At 41.6% G+C, this 20123-nt stretch overlaps 1 protein-coding gene across 3 annotated transcripts; it reads left to right on the top strand.

The window, feature by feature from the left end:
* The first annotated feature begins 361 nt into the window (after positions 1-361).
* Positions 362-19919, top strand: RAD51C (RAD51 paralog C). Of its 3 annotated transcripts, XM_056346901.1 has the most exons (9): positions 362-518; positions 1840-2098; positions 2353-2519; positions 3524-3657; positions 6416-6547; positions 8851-8917; positions 13333-13393; positions 15998-16058; positions 19606-19919. In XM_056346901.1, the coding sequence occupies exons 1-9, from the start codon at positions 401-403 to the stop codon at positions 19705-19707; spliced, it is 1101 nt and encodes a 366-aa protein (XP_056202876.1). In that variant the 5' UTR covers positions 362-400; the 3' UTR covers positions 19708-19919. The 3 variants fall into 3 exon arrangements, with proteins under 3 accessions (XP_056202876.1, XP_056202886.1, XP_056202896.1); XM_056346911.1 differs by lacking the exon at positions 15998-16058; XM_056346921.1 differs by lacking the exons at positions 13333-13393; positions 15998-16058; positions 19606-19919 and adding an exon at positions 9429-13326.
* The last annotated feature ends 204 nt before the right edge of the window (positions 19920-20123 follow it).

Genomic DNA, 20123 nt, shown 5'->3' with positions numbered 1-20123 from the left:
ACAAAGCCACCACTGTTGTGGGGTCAGGGCTGCTCAGGCCCAGCAGCCTTGCAGCTGTTTCTGCCCTCCTTCCCACAATTTACAGCCATAGCCTGAGGCTGCAGCCACCTCAGTCCCCCTGCTACCGTTACTTCAGCCCCCTCAGCTGCTGTTACCTCAGCCACCTCAAGCCTTCTCAGCTGCCGTTACCTCAGCTGCCTCGGCTACCTCAAGCCACCTCAGCTACCTCCTCAGCTGCCGTTACCTCAGCGCCGACGCCTCCCTAACGGCCACGGCACGCGCTCGCGCCCCAGATGGCCTCGCGGCTCCGCTCGCGGCGCATGCGCCACCGGCCGTTGGCGCCTCAGCCCGCGGGCGGGGCGGGGCCTGTCGCGGCCTATCGGCGCGGCCCGCCGGCGCCATGCAGCGCGATGTGGGCAGCCTCCCCCTGGCTCCTGCGCTGCGCGCCAGGCTCATCGCTGCCGGCTTCCAGACGGCGCAGGAGCTGCTGGAGACCGGCCCCTGCGGGCTGAGCAAAGGTATCGGCGGGCGGGACGGGCGGGACGGGCGGCCCCTCTCCCCGCGGCCCCCCTCCCCACCGCCTGCCCCAACCCTCTCCTTTCCGCGCAAGGGCCGTAGCGGCTCGTTTGTGGGGTTTCAGCGGGGTTTCAGCGGGATTTCGCTTATTTGTGGGGGTGGTGCAGGTGGGACGCCTGGGCCGTGCTCTGCGCAGCTCCCCGAGGAAATCTCACCGAGACCTGGAGGAATGGGGAAAGTAAATGTTTACTGACCTTCACGTGTGCCTAAGCAAAAAAAACCAGCCACAAACAAATAAAAAAACCAACCCCAAACCGGTTCTGATAAAAGATCCTTCTTACACTGTGATACGTTTAAATCAGATACAGAAAAAGAAGAGTATTCTGTCTCATTCCTCTTCTTTCCCCAGCTGCACATGCTTTGAATAAACAACTTCTATGAATTCAGAAAGTTACTTTTCCCAAGAAGCTAAAACAGGGTTTGCACAGCCCTTGTAAGAAGCGTGTTGTAACCCTCCCCGGTGAGGGCGGCGATGAGCTGGCCCGGGGTGCCCATCGCTGGGAGGGCTCAGGACCAGGCTGGATGGGGCTGGGAGCAGCCTGGGCTGCTGGGAGGTGACACCCCCCCCATGGCAGGGGGGCTGGAACTACGTGATCTTGAAGGTCCCTTCCAACCCAAACCATTCTATGATTTTCATTAACAGTAGTTTTATTATCTATAATAATAATGTGGGGTGATAGTTTTGCCTTGAAGATAAAAGTGAAGTAGCTGGATCCTGACAGATGTGTGTGTATAAAGATAGGCACACAGATATTTGCAGGTATCTCATCTCTTTTACTAGGTTTGTGTTTTACATCTAGAAATGATTTATAAGGTGCTCAGCCCTGGAATACCCTGAGAATTCAGAGTACCGTCAGTAGAGGTGTCACTCACTAGTCCGCAGTCTGATTTCTTTTATGGGACCTTATTTGCTTCAGGTGAAACTAATATGATAGCACATGCAGTGCAGAATAGGTGAATTGCTCTGCCAGATCTCGTCCATGTCTATGAACAACAGTTCTGATACTTTTATTTGCAGATAGCTTACTGTCACCTGAATTCTAAACACGGGGCATCATTGCTCTGAGTTTGAAAATCACATCATTAGTTCCAGAGATGTTAGCAAGCTGTATAACGATGTGCACGGCTATACAAAAAGGATTAATTTGTGTTACACTGCATAATGATCAGGTTCTGTCAAACAAGTTTCATTATCTCTTCGTACTTTAAATAAATCACTGTTTATAAAAATAAGGTGGCGTTTCATGGTTTTGACTTTTCTAGAAATTGGAATCTCCAAAGAAGAGGCACTGGAAGCATTACAGGTTGTGAGGCAGGAATGTCACGGAGGTGCAGCTGGGACTGCTGGGGGATCAGGTGCCACCAGAAAGTGCACAGCACTGGAACTTCTGGAAGAAGAGCAAGCCCAGGGCTTCATCATCACCTTCTGTTCAGCACTAGACAATATTCTGGGAGGTGGTGTGCAACTAACAAAAATCACTGAGATCTGTGGAGCACCTGGTGTTGGGAAAACACAGCTATGGTATTTTATTTTTAGAATACTTTTGTGCAAATGAGAAACACTTCTGTTTAATTTAACTATGAAAAGAGTTTATTTTTCTTGTTGTCATGACTGCAATCTCTGGTTCTTCTACAGCATTATAAATATAATCATGATAACAGCTGTACTGCTTCCTGTTCCATATATTCCTCAGCAGAAGTGTTACTTCAGGAGAGAGCTGGGAGGGCAGACCTTTGTGATGTATATATTTATCTTTTTTCTGTTTCCCATGGCAGTATGCAGTTGGCAGTAGATGTACAAATCCCGGAATGCTTTGGGGGTGTAGCTGGAGAAGCTGTGTTCATTGATACTGAAGGAAGTTTTATGGTAGAAAGAGTAGCAGATATTGCAGCTGCCTGCGTGCAGCATTGCCAGCTTATTGCTGAAGCTCATCAAGAAGAAGGTACGTTGCTGAGTTGTTTTTTTCTGCCTGGTAGGCTGGGATCTGAGTGAAACAAATGTCTTGTAGGCTTCAGTTTTACAGTTTGAGGGTTTCAGCAGCAGCACTGGCTTAAGGAGTCCTTACTGCCAGCCTCTTATTTCCACCTCTATGTACCATACCCTGAACTGCATCACTATGTGGAGCCATTTGCAGACTGAGCTGATCTACTTGAGGAACAATTCTTTTTCTACGTGATGATTTGTGGGTTTTGGCTTTTTCCTCCTTTTTTCTTTTCTTTTCTTTTCTTTTCTATTTTTTAAGCACTTTAATGATCAAATTTACAGCAAAACCCAAACACAACTCTGTCAGCAAAACTGAAGGATAATGTGCTACAGCACGGGGACAGGAAGAGCAGCTGGGGAAGGAGAAGAGGAATGGCAGAATTCTTAAGGCAATGTTGCTACTGAAGCCCTGTATTGTAAAACTAGCTGGAATTGAGATCCTTCAGAAGGTCAATATAGCCAGACTGCATTTAATGAAGAGTTTTATGCTGTAAGTTATCAGTGTTGGATATACTGACACAACTCTTACGTTACTTTTAGAGCATTTTATGCAGCAGACTTGTATTTGAACTGAGGTAAAGGGACACCATATTTAATGAGCTACTGCCTGTACATTAAACAATGGATGATTAATAGTCACCATTGTCCTCTGGTGATGTCTGGCTTGAAAATGATTTACTGGAAAAGTTATTTTTTCAGAAACAAGTTTTTCATTTTTTGAGCACTCCCTTGGAGGCTCCGGTGTATCTATGTGCAAATGCTGAGATAGCATCTGCTCGCCACCTTCTTGACTTTCATGCCAGATGGAAGGTACATTTCCCACACTCTTTACCTTGACTGTTTCTGTTTCAGGGGGTTTTGTTGTTGCTATATGTGGAGGGTATAGTCTGGTAGAATGATGAAAGTAGCAATATGTTCATACAGACTTCTGACTCATTTACGCATCTATTTATTTGTTCTCAGATCATCTAAAAGCTTTGGAGATGTTCTCTCTTGAAAGTATCCTTTCTCACATATATTACTTCCGTTGCCGTGACTACATAGAACTGCTTGCACAGGTCTACCTCCTCCCAGACTTTCTTTCAGAGCATTCAAAGGTAAGGGTTATTGCAGACATCAGAAGATACCACTCATCTTCACACTATAGATTTTCAGGGATGTTCATCTGTTATAGTAAGAGTAACATGAGTAACACCTTGGTACCTCATCAGCTTGGCAATAATATACAGAGTACAAATGTAAAGCTTGCTTGCTTGTTTGCGTTTTCATTCCCATCCCAGTTACTCTTGAAAGTAATTTGCTTTTGCTACCACTGCTGCCATCATCCTGAATCTCCACTTCGAAGTGAGGATGCTGGATCTGCGTTGCCGCATGTTGCATTTCTGTGAGTGCTGAACTATGAGTCGTCACAAAACTGCTTTACAGAAGAGTCTCTGAGCTGGGCGTGTGTGTGATGAGCATGATGCAGGGGGATCAGAGAGGGTTAGTGCCATTTTTTTTGTCCTAGAAGATCACAGAGGACCAGAAGCATCCTGCATCATCTTGGCGTCCAGAAAGTGACTCTTCTCCTTCTTTCCAGTACATCTTCTGTTGCTACAAGCAACCAGAGCCTGCAGCTTGACTCTTGGGTGGACTACAGCCAAAAAGTTTCCTAGTACCTAGTGTCTTAGTGAAATGCTATTGTAAGGCATATTTTTACCACCTCCCTTCCAGATTTCTAGATTCTGCACAGAAGATCACTCCCGAACAGGATTTGTGGAAGATGACTTGTGCCTTATTCTAATAGAGCACAAATCAACGTTGTTTAGTTAGATTGTCTTTTGCATATAATTTCCATTTTTGGAAGCTGTTATGTTCTTGAAAGCGCAGATGGGAGTCTTACTTTTGCTTAGTGTAGTCTGGTATTTCCCTTTCTCTGCCAGGTACTAACGGTGCCCTGTTGTGTTTGCTCTTGTGGAAAGTACATGGCTTCATTAGCACAGTTACGTTGGGCTGCAGTTCTCTGGTACCATCTGTGCTGATTATCTGTGCTTGGCCTGGAGCCCAAAATACTGAAGGTTGCGGGAGAACCATAAGATCTTCTGGTGATTCCTTGGACAGGCTAAAAGTGACTTGACAGATTGCTCATTGCAGTCCAGCTCTCATTAAAATTAGTCTGAACCCTCTGTGCAGACCTGGAACGGAGACTGGGACCACAGGAAACCTCGAGGTTTTAGGGTTTTTTTGAGAGAGACATAGTTGTAGGGAGTGTCATTTGGAACGATGAACTAGTTTGAGATATTGTTAATAATATGAGAAAGACCAATAATATGAAAAAGACTATGTTAGGAAATATTCTTGTCATAATAAACCTAATTCTTTAAGGTCTAGTAGAGGCAAACTGACATGGAGAAAGCATGTGTTACCAAATTTTCTCTATATACATTACTTTTGAATACTTTAAGTCTGTTTAGTATTTTATAACAAGTGCAACTGGGGGAGAATAAACTAAGTTGCATCCTACCTGGACATATTCGTCTGATAAGCAAGTAATATAACTATGTATGCATTCTTTTCTAGCAGAGTCATGTTTATACTGTTAAAATGATGGTTCTTAAAGTCAAAAAATTATGTATGAGGAAGATGTACAGGCTTACAGAACAGAATTTGCAGGAAGAAGGAAAAATGAGAAAACAGAAGAGTATCTTCTTTTAATGCTAACTATTTAATCTTCTTTGTCAAATTAAGGGCTTTTTATTTTTTTCAGTTGGAGGCCCAGGGCCATTTCACAGTGGTGTTTGCTGCAGGCTTGTATGTTCTAGTCACAAAGCTGCTTCCCAGTAATGAGTTAAATCAATAATACAGAAAATTAGTTTTCTTGTGTTGTTTCAAATTTTTTATGTTGTACATTAATGCAAGAACTTGTAGATACCTAGGATTTGAGTGACATCTGAACATGCAGGCACTGTAAGACCATCCATCTCCCTTCTGTATTTCAGACATACCTGGGTCATCAAAATAGCTACAACAAATGAAGTTTGAATAAATCAAAATCCAAGACTAATGTTTATATAGTGTCTTGAGGGTGATGAGCCAGCAGCAGCATTGTGCTCTAGCTTCGGCTAATGATTGCTACAAAAGTAATAATTCAGCAAAGCAAACATCTTCAGGCAAGACAGATCCTCGGCTCCATTGTGTAGTGTCTGGAATACCTTTAAGCATCTGTTAAAATCCGTGTTTCTAAGATGTGAGCCTTAGAATCAGATGAGTTATCGTAACAGTGACCAGAGACAGCATGTATTCTAATTTTGGTTTGGGTTTATTTTTTGAGGGAGAAGGTGAAATAAATTAGTGTTCATGGAAAGTTAATTGAGGTACAATTCTGATGTTTAACGATTTTTTTTCTTTTCTCCAGCTTCTCCTCTGCAAGGCTTTAAGTCTAGCTTTGTTATTTTGTATTCTGTACCAGGTGCTGCAGAGAAGTCAGCTAGCTGTGAGCGAGGTCTGAAACTGGAAACAGTCGGAAGGGCAGCTCTCTGCTGAGTTAACTAATGGGAGAGCTTAGTGCAGCATTTTGTTTAACCTAGTGCAGCTATGATCTGAGCTATTATCTATGCATAATGCAGTATTGCACTTAGCAAGTGCACTAGTGTGTTTGGCGCTTGAGGCTCTTTACCCTGCACTCTTGTGGAGTGCTGATTGTCTCTGAGATATGTGGACCATAGGTGTTACGCTGTCACACACATCTGAGTATGAAATAAAGATTGTCATCACCTTATGTAAAACATTCCAGTGCACTTAAAAAGAGGTCTTGCTGATTTTTGTCATTTGTTTGTAGGATAGTAATGGTAGTTTTTCCTTTTCTTCTGCATTTAGGTCCGACTGGTGGTAGTTGATGGCATTGCATTTCCTTTTCGCCATGACTTTGAGGACCTCTCACTTCGAACAAGGCTTTTGAATGGTCTTGCACAACAGCTGATCATCATAGCAAATGATCATAAATCAGCGGTAAGTCTGGGGCAGGTTTAAATCACAAAAGGTGCTACTGTGGAATAAATACATTACAAAGAATTAAGCAAATGTGATTTATGGTAGCCTGTAAATAGCAAAATAAAACTGCAAGAATGTCCTCTACATTCATGCTTGCCAGTTTGGTTAGTAAATATAGATGAATCACACAGGCAAAACTGTTTAGGTGGAAACTTCCTAGACTTGCCAAAGTAAGTCAAATTTGCATTAAAAGCATCCTGTGGAACTAAATTAAATGGTAGCATATCAATTTGTCATGCTGTTTCACATTGTCTTCTTGAATGATGTGGTTGGACAAGGAATGCTCCTTTGGTGACTTACCTACAAAGCACATGCATTAGAACACATCAGAGTATTTAGCAGTTCCAGCATAACTTTCCACTCTTCGTGTAAAAATAAACTATGGTCTTAGCAGAGGAACTGTTCTTAGGGAGGAAAACCACTTTATCAGCTGGTTTGGCTTGCTCCTCTGGCATCCACAGAAACCCATGGCTTCCTTCCTGGGCATTGTTTCTACGTCATTTACGCCAATGTGGAGGCCAGCAGGTCTGGAGCCGCGTAGCCAGCAGATGGCACTCAGAAGCTACATCTGTTCCAGAAGTTGTTTTGGCAGGTCTTTTACAGCACAGAGAAGCATTGTTCAGGAATTAGAGCTTAGACAGGCTCAAAATGGTGCTCGTGCGTGTAACTGTTTCCAGGTGACTTGCAACCTTGTCATCCACGGCTCTTTTGTGCAATTGGCTTTTGTTCCGAACTGCTAAAAATAAGCCTCCCCTTGTGCTTCCTCAGATAGCTGCAGGAGGGGAAAGAGCAGAGCTCTGCATTCCGTCTGGGTTAGGAGATTGTGCTTGCTGCTGAAAGTGTACCCTCTCTGTCACCCTGATGTGAATTATGAAGCTTCTTCCCGCTGGTGTGGGTACCAAGGGAGACGAATGTTATATGACTGCTTGACTTGCAAAACCTCCAGTTTACAGCATGCTTTCACTGGTAAATTGGGTACCCGGTGACCTTGAACAGGAGCAGTTGTCATTGTACAGTCTTTTTCTTTCTTTGGTCAAGGGAAACATGTATAACTTATTTCTGTTGAACAAGTGAGTAGTTTCGTACAAACGCTTGCTAAATGAACACTTGCTAAAGATGTGATCAGTCACAGAGCTTCAGAAATTAGTTAGCTCAGAGTGGCCCTCTTGTTAGTTTTTTAGTTAGCTCCATGTAGCTTGCAAGCAGTCTAAATTCAGCGTGCATGCCAGAGATTGCTTGTCGGGCAGCAAAGCTGGGCAGTCTGAATGCTCTAATACGGTAGGAAGGAAGTTCCTTTGGTTTCTAAAGCTGAATGGGTTGGGTTGTGCTAGGACACCCAGAGCAGCTCTTCTCCAGCAGTGAGATGGGGAGCCTATTTTGGGCTGTTATAATCCATATATGATGAGTTACTTCTCTGAAATACACCATACGTCTCTTGGGGCTTTCAGCTATGTAAATGTTTTGGGGTGCGCCCCGTGTGCTCGGTGGAATTGCTTGCTGTAGCACACTTTTCTGACTATTCAAGCAAGAATCGTACAAGTGTGTCAAACAATGAAAACCCCTAGGGTTTAAGATAGGTACAATTTTTTATTTTACATTTTTATTGAACTTTGCAATTAATATTCCTGGCTCTTTTCTGTCTCACCCACCCCCACTTCTACCAGGGATCTAACCTAGACTGTCTGTGAACCTCCTACAAGTGATTCGTGCTGCAAAAACACTCCCCCGCTCTGTCTGTTCACTTTCATTCTGCTTTGTATTGTACCCACTTGCACATTTTTAGACTACAAGGTGCAGAAACTCTGTTAATCAGTAGGCTTATGCATGTTTTGAGCAGCACCACCCAGTTCGTTTATGCCAATAACTGAAAGGTATCTCTTTATAGAGGGCTACTGCAAGTCACATGCATCTAAATACAGATCCAAACAGTATTTAGTACAAATACAGTAGAATATACCATTTGTGTAGTTTGCATCCCTTGGGAAGGGAGAAATTTAGGTTTATTTAAATTCTTGAATAAAAGAAACCTCCCTGCCATACAAACTGAGAACCTTGCATAATGTATTTTCTTATTTTCTTGTAGCTATTGAGAAAAGGTGAGGTATCTTTACAGTTTCTTCTCGTTAACATGGAAGCTTCATTACCCCTGACTAACTGTATTGGTAAAAGCTTTTTGAAAAAAAAAAACAACTCTCTTCCTTTGTTGTATACCTCTTTTTCTGGAGATTTTCTTGATTGTGTGTTTCCGTTTCCTCTTTTAGGTAGTTTTGACAAACCAAATGACAACAAGGATTGGACAAAGCCAGTCCACATTGGTACCTGCTTTAGGTAGGTGTTTAGCTTGTGAGTTGAAAAATGAGTTAATCTGCAAATACATGACCTCCTTTCTTTTGGCACCATGTACAAAGAAATGAAATAGTTTCCTGAATTTCTGCAGTGTAGCAGAATCCATGGTGAAAATACTAGACCCATCTGGAACTGCTAGCATTGTGGAACTCTACAGGAGTGCTTATCTATGTCAGCCTTGTGATTATAAATAGCAACTATCAAATTTTGTTCTAAAATCAAACATGGTGTGCAGATTAGAATCCTGGTTAGATTTTCGAAAAGGGATTACAGATATTTTTAAATGTCATGATATGTTCAGATTACAGAAACACAGACTGAGAGTGCCGGATTATTTTGTTTTCCTTTTTAAACCAAAATTTTTAATACTAAACTTGATATTAGATCTGTCAGTATTCCTTAAGATGACAGAATCACCCTTTATGGGGAAGCACTAGGTACTAAGAACTCTCTGAGTAACTAGGTTTTTAGATGTGCAGCTAATGTATTGCAGCCTTCCCCTGAGGATCTTGGGCTGTGGAGTTACCTCTATTCCTGCTGTAGCTGTGTCAGCTAAGGAGGCCACTACCTCTGCTGGAGGTCACTGCCGCATCTTACATGCTGGCTGAGCTGTATATGTGATTGTCTCCCAATCCATTTCTGCCAAAAATGAGCCAGGTAAGCTTGAGCTATTTAAATACTAAGTAAACCTTTGATAAATCAAGTAATTTAGACTGAAATTGGCTGGTGAATGATCCTACAAAAAATGCAGGGGTGGACCTGGGAGCAGTAAACTTCTAGCAGGAATGTGGAGATGAACAGGTTAAAGCACTAACTAAAGAACACAGCTTAATGGTTGCACACCTCAAACTATGCTGCAATTTCCTAAATTCCCTGAGAATCATTCACTGCCTCTCCAAAACAGTTTCAATTGTTTATTCTGCCATTACGCTTGAACACCTTCCATTAATTATTTGCAAAGGTGTTTCTTACTTACTGCATAGCTGCAGCTCTCTACCCATTGCTCCCTACAGTTATGGTGTAGAGGGAAGTTCTATATGGGATCCTCAACTACAGTCTGCCCATAGTGAGTTCAAGTATTCTTTACAGGCTGCTCAATTTTGCCCTGTAATGAGCAGAGTACCTCATACAGACTCTTGTGCTGCGGTCACAGGGGAAAATAGAACAGCTCTTCTGAACTAGAGATTCTGACAAATTAAGAAAAAGCTCAGAATTTAAATCTTATTTTGGGTTGTAACTTTGTATTATTTTATGATGCAGTTAAAGGGCACAAATTCTCTGCCCACATACTCAAGTTTCTGTGAGCTAAGTAATGATTCCCTTGTTCTGGAGGAGTGGGAGAAGGGGACAGTACAGAGGCAAAGATGGTCTCAGTGTCTGTACAGGCATTGAAGCATTTGGCACAGATGTAAGATAAAAAGAACAAATACAGACCCCTCCTTCAAGAATGTAAAAAATGTGGAATTTTGAGCTGTGTGTGCAGATAAAGACCCAGCTTCCAGTATCTGACCCTTTGTCTCCTTTTTGCCTCCTGTTCTCCGATGTATTATTTTTGGCAGCCTTTCTGGCTACAAACTCAATTAAAGCTAATAGAGTCTGTCTTTTTTCAATAGCCAGTGTTGTTTGGGAGTTGTTGTGTTTATTGAGTCATAGGGAGAGTAAAGAATGTGAAGACATCCAGAGTAGATTTCAGAGCGGTACAAAGCTGTTTTCGTTTCGATGTGAATTTATTCCATAGATTTGGTGCAAGTATTGAGCTGGTGGATTACAAGGTGATTTTTATGACCCGCTCTGAAGGGATGCTATTTCAGCAGTTGTAAAAGCTAAAGAACCTCCTGCTTCTCCATGGTTGATTGTAGCCAAAGGAACTATTGAGGGAGGGGTCAGCAGCAAAACCCCAAGTAAAATCAGTCCTAATTTTTCCTCTAAATAGTTTTTGTTTTTTTTTTTTCACCCATTGATTGGTAAGCCTTAGAGACAGTCTTTTCTAAGATTTCACAAGAGCATTACTCTCTAAATTTACTGAGCTTCCTAGCAGAAGGAAAGGTCCTAATTGGGGGGAAGCACAGATCATAGAATTATAGAATACTTTGGGTTGGAAGGGACCTTCAAGGTCATCTAGTTCCAACCTCCCTGCCATGGGCAGGGGATGCAGGTACATATTCCCGTAGACCAGGCTGCTCAAAGCCCCATCCAGCCTAGCCTTGAACACTTCCAGGGATGGGGCATCCACAGATTCTCTAGGCAACCTGTTCCAGTGTCTCATCACCCTCACAACAGAGAATGTCTATGTAATATTTAATCTAAATATACTGTCTTTCAGTTTAAAACCATTACACCTTGACCTATCTTTACATGCCCTTGTAAAAAGTCCCTCTCCAGCTTTTCAGTAAGCCCCTTTAGGTACTGGAAGGTCGCTGTAAGGTCTCCCCAGAGCCTTCTCTTTTCCAGGCTGAACAACTGCAACTCACTCAGCCTGTCTTCATAGGAGAGGTGCTCCAGCCCTCTGATCATCTTCGTGACCTCCTCTGAACTCACCCCAACAAGTCCATGTCCTCCTTATGGTAGGGGCCCCAGAACTGGCTACAGTACTGCAGGGGGGTGTCTACCAAAGTGGACTAGAGAGGGGGAATCACCTCCCTTGACCTGCTGGCCATGCTGCATGGAATGCAGCCCAGGGTATGGTTGGCTTTCTGGGCTGCAAGCGCATTGTCAAGCCATGTAGAGCTTTTCATCCACCAACACCCCCCAGTCCTCCTCCCAATCCCAACGGGTTGCTCCCAATCCATTCTCTGCCCAGCCTGTATTGATAATGGGGGTTGCCCTGACTCAGGTGCAGGACCTTGCACTTGGCCGTGTTGAACTTCATGAGCTTCGATCAGGCCCATCTCTCAAGCCTATCAGGGTCCCCCTGGATGGCATCCCTTCCCTCCAGTGTGGTGACAATGCACAGCTTGGTATTGTCAGCAAACTTGCTGAGGGTGCGCTTGATCCCACTGTCCATGTCGCCAACAAAGATGTTGAACGGCGCTGGTCCCAGTATGGACCACTGAGGAACGCCACTCATCACGGGTCTCCACTTGGACTTTGAGTCATTGACCACAGTTCTTTATCCACAATTGGATAAGCCAATTCCTTATCCACTGAGTGGTGGGATGTTGCAAGGTATTACGTCAAAAGCTTTATGAAGGGCACAGCTTTCTTTCCCACTAGTGAGTTAAGCTGGGTGTTCCTAGACATTTCCACTGGATATATTTAGAAAGAAGGTCAAATATTTCTGAGTTAAACTCAGTTAAACTGGCTGTAGATGAATATCTCATTTTACAGTAGCATTTTTCTCTCATACTCAATATAGTTGGGAACATTCTAGCGTGGAATTTGTACCCATTGTAAAATGTGTTTTGATCTCTGACTTGGAACTGTATCTGGTAGCCAAAATCTTTAATCTCAACTTAGATACAGTGGAGCAAGGTCTGGCAAGATGCCTAGAGGATCTAGGTCTTCATTACAGTTGAATCGGGTTTTTTTTTCTTTTCTGTGCTACAGTGAATACCAGAGCATATGGGGCATGTGGGGCTGGTGAGCTGATGGAGACCAGGGACTGATGCAGAAGTTACAGGGCTGTGGGCAGGTGAATAGGAGAGGCTCGCAGCACTTCACCAAAGTGACCGTTTTAAAATGCAATCCATCTTTGGACTACTGACTGTCTCCTGGGATAAACAGAGGAAAACACCCAATAAAACTTTATAAATTGACTGAGCTTGTGGTCAGGTGTGAACTGAAACAGTAGGACTGTTTCCCGTACAATAGGATAACAATCCAAACTTTCCTCTCTCTTTCCACTATGCACCCCTGCCCCTTGCTTTTGGTTATGTTCTTTTGCATTTTGCTGTCAAAAGCAGAAGACTGCTTCAGGGGCCCTTAATACTTTAATAATCATTGACTTTCTCTCAAAGCTTTTATCCCATAGGGAGTGATGTTTGCTTGTAATTATGCCTGAGAGACAGAATATCGCAATTTTGAAGTAGGATTTAGACATACTAGACTTCAGTAGTATTTAGAAAAATCTTTTCTTCATGCTGCCCATTTTCAAGATTGTCTAGTACTTGTCCTGTATTAGGTATATATAAAATCTTCCTACAGATATGGAAGTATTGCATCAAACTTCCTATAAACCACACTGTGAATACAGAGGTTATTCCTTATCTCAGTATATTTGATAAACTAGTTGAGAGATCCTTGCACATATGAAAAAGATGTGATTCATTACTGCAAGAAAGGTATATATGTCTTAATCACGGGGATTTTTGGAAGACTGGTCTAATTTCAGTTCAGTTTACTGCTGCTGCTGCTGTTAGAGGAGATAAATAAACGGCCTGTCATTTTGTGTCACTCAGGAGAAAGCTGGGGACATGCTGCTACTGTCCGTTTAATCTTTCACTGGGACAACAGTCAGAGGTAAGTGAGAATGTCGCCCAGTAAGGTACATGACAAGTGTGACATCTGAGAATCTTTTCCAGGCTGGCCCTACCTAGTGGCCAGGCAGGGATTTGAATTTGACTTCTGGCCTTGGTCTGACATGTTCTAGGCTACCATGGCTCAAAGAGAGCCTTCCACTTCAGCCGAAGACATTCTGGGCTGAACTGTCATGCTCCTCCTCCTCACCATGGTCAGCTTGCTGCAGTGCTGTACTCTTTCTGACAAGATGCCATGGCTCATCAAAATATAACATCCTAATGGCAGTTGTTCAGACACAAGAATTTAGGATCTGGTGGCTAAGCAGATTTTTTTTTTTTGCTATTTGCATTTTGTAAGCCGGGAGCAGAATTTCTTTGCTTCAGCCTTTTAAGCCCCAGTCATTACAAAGCCAAAGGTGCCAAAGAGGCTTTCCACCTAGATAGTGGTTCTCAAGTGGATGGACAGACTGTAGGCCTACTGACCCCTGAGCCTTCGTGGGCTGCCATTGGACCTTGTTGCTTTTGAATGTAGCAGGATGGTTCTGCAAAACCGGACAGTTATGCACATAGCAAGTTACAGTGACCTGCAGAGATGCAGAATTCTGCATTTACTCCCAATGCAGAGCCGGCCTATGGAGGATGATTTTAGAAGCCCAAAAGAATGAAGACAACCCTTCTAGAAACAGTAAGAAATTCTGTTGCAATGACATCTTTTCTGGGTTTTGGTTCTTTTTTCCCCTCTTCACTATATTGCAAGCTCACTTCTTTTTCCTGATCAGTATAATTTGTCTTGTATGTAGTATCTCAATGCAGCAACTCCAGATTAAGAAGCTGTGCTTTAGTTCCCTAATCTTCTGCAAACAGTGAACAAAAATGCTACTGGAATGTTGTTGTGCATAGTTTTCCTTGTTAAACTTGAAAGAGAAATAGAGAAATGTGGTGACACTTTCTCGTGGAGTTTTGTTTTTAAAATTCTAAGTTTGAAGGCAATGCAGAATGATTACAGCAGGCTGTTTAATTTGGAATTAAATTAACATCACTGATTAGTTAACAGCCTTTATAAGATAGAAGTTGCATCAACATAATGATTGCAGAGTGAACAAAAGTTAATTTTATATATCAGAAAAGCTTTTTTCTTATGCAACACAGCTAGGAAGGTTGTAAATACAGATTCCAGAAAGCAAGCCAAAGATAGACAAATATGTTTTATTTGCTGTTCTAAATGTGCAGCTAATATGGAGTGGGGCCTGCAGAAACAGCAATTCCAATTCCAACGGCCTATCTGTAAAAAACAGAAATAGCTAGGTTCTGTTGCATTTTTACACAAACTACCTGTACCTGATGATCCATCATGGTTTTGTTGTTCTTGTTTTTATATTAGTTTTATTGAGGCACAAAGGTGTGAGAATCACCATTTGAGAATCCATTTGCCTTTTTTTTTTTTTTAATTGTGCTTTGACCAAATATGATACCTGTCTTTTTCTTTCTCTCTACTACTGAAAATGTCAGAGCTTAATTACAAGGGTTCTCATTGCTGTGAAGAAAGATCCTGTTGAGTCAGAGGCATGCAGCAGAGCTCCAGCTAAGCACTTGTAAAAGCATGGCTTCTGCAGCTTCAGATTTAGGCTTTTTTGTCAAGTATAACTCACCACTTAAATGTTCTGAGGAATTCCCTGTGTAGCTAATATGAAGTGGCAGTGTTCCTCAAGCTGTAATTACGTGCTCTCTAATAGAATGGCACCTCAGAGAGGTGAAAAAAACCCACCCAAAATAATTAATGGGACCTTTGGCAGGGCGTCTTGATACAAAGAATAGAACATTTTCTATATCGGCTTTACATAAATGTAAGTTTTGGGGAGGTGGCCATGGTGCACGCTAGCAGCCCTGGGACTAATTGAAAAAACCCTTGCTTTTGAGATGCTTGGCAATGTTCTGTCTATATTATGCAAGCATCTATTGGGCTAGGTGCTGTATAAGCACAAATCAAGATGCATCACTTAGAGTCTAAATGCACAGAATCAAGGAAGTGTTAGAGGAGAAATACAAGGGAAACTGTTTTCTCAAGGTTATGCTGTATGTCAGTGGCAAGGTTGGGCTTAGAAATAGAACATCTTATTCTCATTCTCCATTCACTAGGTTATATTGACAGGCTTGTGAAATCTCTAGAAAAAACCTCCCTAGAAGTATTTGAATTCTTGAGGGTATCTTCCAGCTTTGAGAGGTCAATGAACAAATGATTGCTTAAGGGAGTAGGAAAGAGTTATGCTCAAAACCTTTTTTGTTTGCATTTTAAGAAAGTGGTGTTTGGAATTAATTCATAGTGAATATTGTTCCAAAAATGTGATCAAATACTGTGATGAAACAAGGTTAATGAATCAGTCACTCTTTTTAGTAGGTCTGCATTGTATTTAAGCTAACAGGTCATGTAAGGATGGAAATTGAGCATCCACAGTTTAAATGACCTATATGAAAACACTTACATAAAAATTCCACTGGTCACCTACCCCCTGATTGTGGGAAAACTTGGGTTTGGTCATTTGTTTACCTAGAATGTTTTTTTTAATTGTATTCACTAATCATAATTATCTGGTTTTTGTTTAACCAGGTTGGCAACGTTATACAAATCACCGAGTCAGAAGGAGTCAACCATACCATATCACATTACAGTTAGTATTTCTTTTGGGATGGAGGTACAGAGATGGGAGCAAATTGTTAGCTGTAAAGAAATTTTCAGACACAGAGACAAATCTGAGAATGATGTTTGCTTTCTTAGTGTTGCCTTTCACTTGCCTTCTGGAGGTAACTGGTAAACTGGGATGTCTCCAGGTTCATGAATATTTGGCATGAATATTTTCTCTTCAGAAAAATGACCCAGCATTTTAGTCCTGATAGAATTAAAACATTTTGATTTCCAGATCAAATTTACAGGCAGCTGTCCCCATCTGTTCTTGTGCTAGTATGACTTACTTATCTGCCCTTGACATTAACTTTTGGCCCAAGTGCAATTACGGAGAACAATGGTGTATCTCTGAGTCTTCATTTTGGGAGACTTGAATAAGCCAAGCTGTTTCTCCCTTGTCAGGTATGTTATTGTTTCCTTAGTGGCTCTTCTCTGCATCTGCTCCAGTTGAATTTATCTTCTTAGGACAAGGATGACCAGAATCGTACATGGTATTCCAGAGTTCTCACCAGTGCTTTGTACCAGACATATTTCATAAAACCTAGGCTGTATTTATCTCTTTCTTAGCTCCCATCCTACTGGTGACCCTATATATATACAGATTTTTCTCTTCTGTTACTGTCATATGAAGAGCTTCCAGTTAAATCCTCTGATTATTTTCTTTTGTGGAGTGCTTAGATACATATTAATGAGAAAACATACTGTCTAAGCTGTATTTAGGTTTAAAAAAACCTCACCACTCCACTCTTACATCTTCAAATGTCAGATACATAGGTACCTGCCATAGCTATTTGCTATGTGTCCTCATGGAAACATGTTGCCATAGCATTTCCTGCAGATTTTAATGCTGCTATAAGATGAGATCTTCAAACTATTGAACAGATAATTTTTTTACTCCTGAGTGTATTCACCTGGACAGAAGAAATACTGTGCGCACACATACACACGCACACATATATTTTCTTAGTTCTGTAAAGACTGGAAGGATAAGTGAGGTTATATTCCAAGGTTGTTTGGATCATGTGATGTGAGTGTGCAGCCCTTTTCTCTCCAGCTGACAAACAGATGGATTTTATCTTGCCTTTTCCTTTCAGTTTTATATGCATTATAAAACAGCTATGCTGTCTTCTGTGTGAATGCACACAATCTTGAAATACAGTTGTAAGTGTATCCTAATCAAAGATTAGTTAGAATTTAAGATTATCCCTGCGTTTTCCCTTAATCCTGTTGAGCTGCTTCAGCAGATGGTTTCTCTAAGTAAAAAATGTATTATCCCTGGTTTTTTCATGAAATTCAGGTCTGATGGTAACAGTCTGCTGTTATCATTTCTCATTCCAATCTCTGTAGTTAAACTGGAAGATGTAAATACGTGTTCAACGTTTCCAAATCTAATCTAGCACATTTATGTATAACCAGCATTAAAAAAAAGATAGTTAAAAAAATAATAAATTCCTCAAGCCTAGATCCTCAAAGATGTTTAGATTTACACAAATTAGATACTTTGGTACCATTGACAAACTGGCTGTTCAGTGCCTGTAAGCTGATGGAGAAGCGTGTAACAGTGACCAAGCTCAAGTTCTTTTTTCATCTGTGTCCTTTCCAGCATACTGGCAAGTTGGTCGCCACTGAGCAAGTGTGGAAGTTGTGGAACATTTATCAAATGAAGTAGAGTTTCTTTCACAGGTTGATAAGGATTCATTCTTAAATGCAGAGTATAGAAATGTAAATTGATTTATGCACAAGGGAGTAAGTAGATCATCTGATTCACCTAAATTTCCCCAGTAATGTGACCTGATTATTAGGACGTGAAAGACTGAAACCCAGGACCTGTATTCTGAGCAGGAATTGTCAGTGTTTCCCTGAACTGTGGAGGGTCTGCTAGACTGGTAATGAGAATACCACTCAAGTAATAAAGCCATCTACCTTTGTCAGTCTTGATGCAGTCTGTAGATGCCAAAAGTTAAAGAACAATTCAAAAGGACCAAGGACTATTTGAGCTTTGTAGGTCCTTGGTTACGTTAGACATGTGCTCATCATCTAAAAACCACTGATAAGCTTCACAAATACACACAAATGTCTTGTAATTTTGAGGCGCTGTGCCCAGAAGGTACATGCCTTTAAATACAAAACATCCATACTAAGCAGCCTGCTTTATCATGTTCTGGCCTTTATAACCATTGGAATGCTTTCACTGGGAATCTAGCATGCTGGATTAAGTGGATTCTTGGCTACAGCTCCACCTTTGTGCCTAAGGGAAATGGCAGAGATTAGACGCAAGCAGCAGTGAAACATTAAACTTGAAGATTCCCCATTACGCTATTTAGAATAACACTTGAGTTGCTTATAATAGCAGAGGGACTGCACAAATTCTGCCCTTGTGGCACCTCTTGCCGTTTGTTCCTTTAAAAACATAGCAGGCTGTGCATTTAGAAATAGAAATACAGGGATGGGAGTCTTAAGCAAAACATTTTGATTAGGTTTTGTTTTGTTTTGGATTGATCTCGGTGTGGGGGACAGTGGCATTTTAGAAAAGTCATGTCTGATAGGAACTCCACCTGCTTTTTCACACTGCACCAACCTAAAATGTCAGCTTTCCTGAAATGCTTTCATCCCCACATTGTCTCTACCTGAGCATTCAGGATCCCCAAAGCAATTTATTTTCTGATTAACCCCTTTCCATCTCTCAAGTCTGCACTGCAGTGAGAGTCTTCATTGAGCTGTCAGCAGTGCTCCCTGCACAGCACTTGTCTGGAGATGGGAAGACAGTTGCAGGCTTCGCATAACATCTCAGTATTGCGATCTGCACTGATGACATGTTTAACTAACTGATTTTCCAGATCTTGCGTCCTTTAAAATCTTTTAAAATCATTAAATTGTGAGCTACAGTAACAGAAAATACGAATGGTACTAAGCCAAATACATCACTTAATGCTGCTACTCAGGAGAGAGCTTACAGTTTCCACTTCTACATTTAGTTTTTGGCAGTTAAAGGTTCTCATCCCATTGTGTCCCATAAATTACTATGCTGGGACAGTCTTTGCAGTCTAGAGACTGATGCAGATATGCTGTTCTCTTACAATGTCTCATTGAACAAAAATATCCTAGGTTTTAGAAATTCAGTTTGTTTCTGAAAATGACTGAGGCAATTAATCCAGTCATCTCCTTGCTTCTGCGGGAGCTTGAATAAGGGCTGAAGGATTTGGCTTTTAATTTATTTAAACAGGCAACATAAGTTAATTTACAGAGAAGCAGTGCTTCATAGCCATAGGGGTTATTAGTGGTAAAATGAAAAAGATGGCCTTGTTGGTGAATCTAAAATATCTCCAAAAAATAAAATGAGGAGACACATTTATTAGTTGGCATGTGTGTTGAAAAGCTTGCAGTTCTGAGCTTAGCCTGGTCTATAAACGTTCTGTGGCTGCTCGTCTAAAATAAATGACAGCATCATACCTTATTCTGATCTTCTGGGAACTCGTTACTCATGCTTTATATCCACAGAAGAGTTACCACATGATTTTGCTTATATCTTACAGTCTCATGGCTTCCGAGATGTGCAGCCTCCAGCTGTCACTCAGAATGTAGAAGGTACTGAAATGAACCCTCGCAAACGGCCACGGAGAGAAGAGGAAATGTAATAGTGATTCAAAAGTTGAATGTTAAAAAACGTGTGCGGCAGGAGACCGATTGCATAGTGAACATACAACCAAAAGTAGCCTGAGGGACTCAAATTCCTGCTCTGGACTTTATTTTAACATTAAAACTGCAATATGCAAATTTGTGTGGCAGGAAATTCCTTTGTGTATGGCATGATTTTACTTTTATAATAAATCTATGTTTTCTATAACAAGAGGCTTCAGCTTTCTTTTTTTTTTGGGGGGGGGTGGGGGGTGCTGGAGAGTACAACTACTTCGTTGGGTAAAAAAGCAATGAAATGTGAGCATCTGTTTATTACAGTACACTTAATGACACAGGTCTTGATCACCCATCTGGTTTTGTGTGTATCTGAATTTTAACAAGGTTTCATGCAGCAGCCTGCTTCCATGCCTCAGAC

The sequence above is a fragment of the Falco biarmicus genome, chromosome 1 (assembly GCF_023638135.1).
Source record: "Falco biarmicus isolate bFalBia1 chromosome 1, bFalBia1.pri, whole genome shotgun sequence".
Classification (NCBI taxonomy): Eukaryota; Metazoa; Chordata; class Aves; order Falconiformes; family Falconidae; genus Falco; species Falco biarmicus.
The sequence above is the reverse complement of the archived record's forward strand: the minus strand, read 5'-3'. Positions and strand labels throughout refer to the sequence as shown.

Bases quoted from the DNA above. Each gene is read 5' to 3' on its own strand.
- RAD51C (XM_056346901.1), top strand. From the start codon at position 401: ATGCAGCGCGATGTGGGCAGCCTCCCCCTGGCTCCTGCGCTGCGCGCC. The intron at 519-1,839 runs GTATCGGCGGGC...TGACTTTTCTAG, and splicing joins CCCCTGCGGGCTGAGCAAAG to AAATTGGAATCTCCAAAGAA. The intron at 2,099-2,352 runs GTATTTTATTTT...TTCCCATGGCAG, and splicing joins GTTGGGAAAACACAGCTATG to TATGCAGTTGGCAGTAGATG.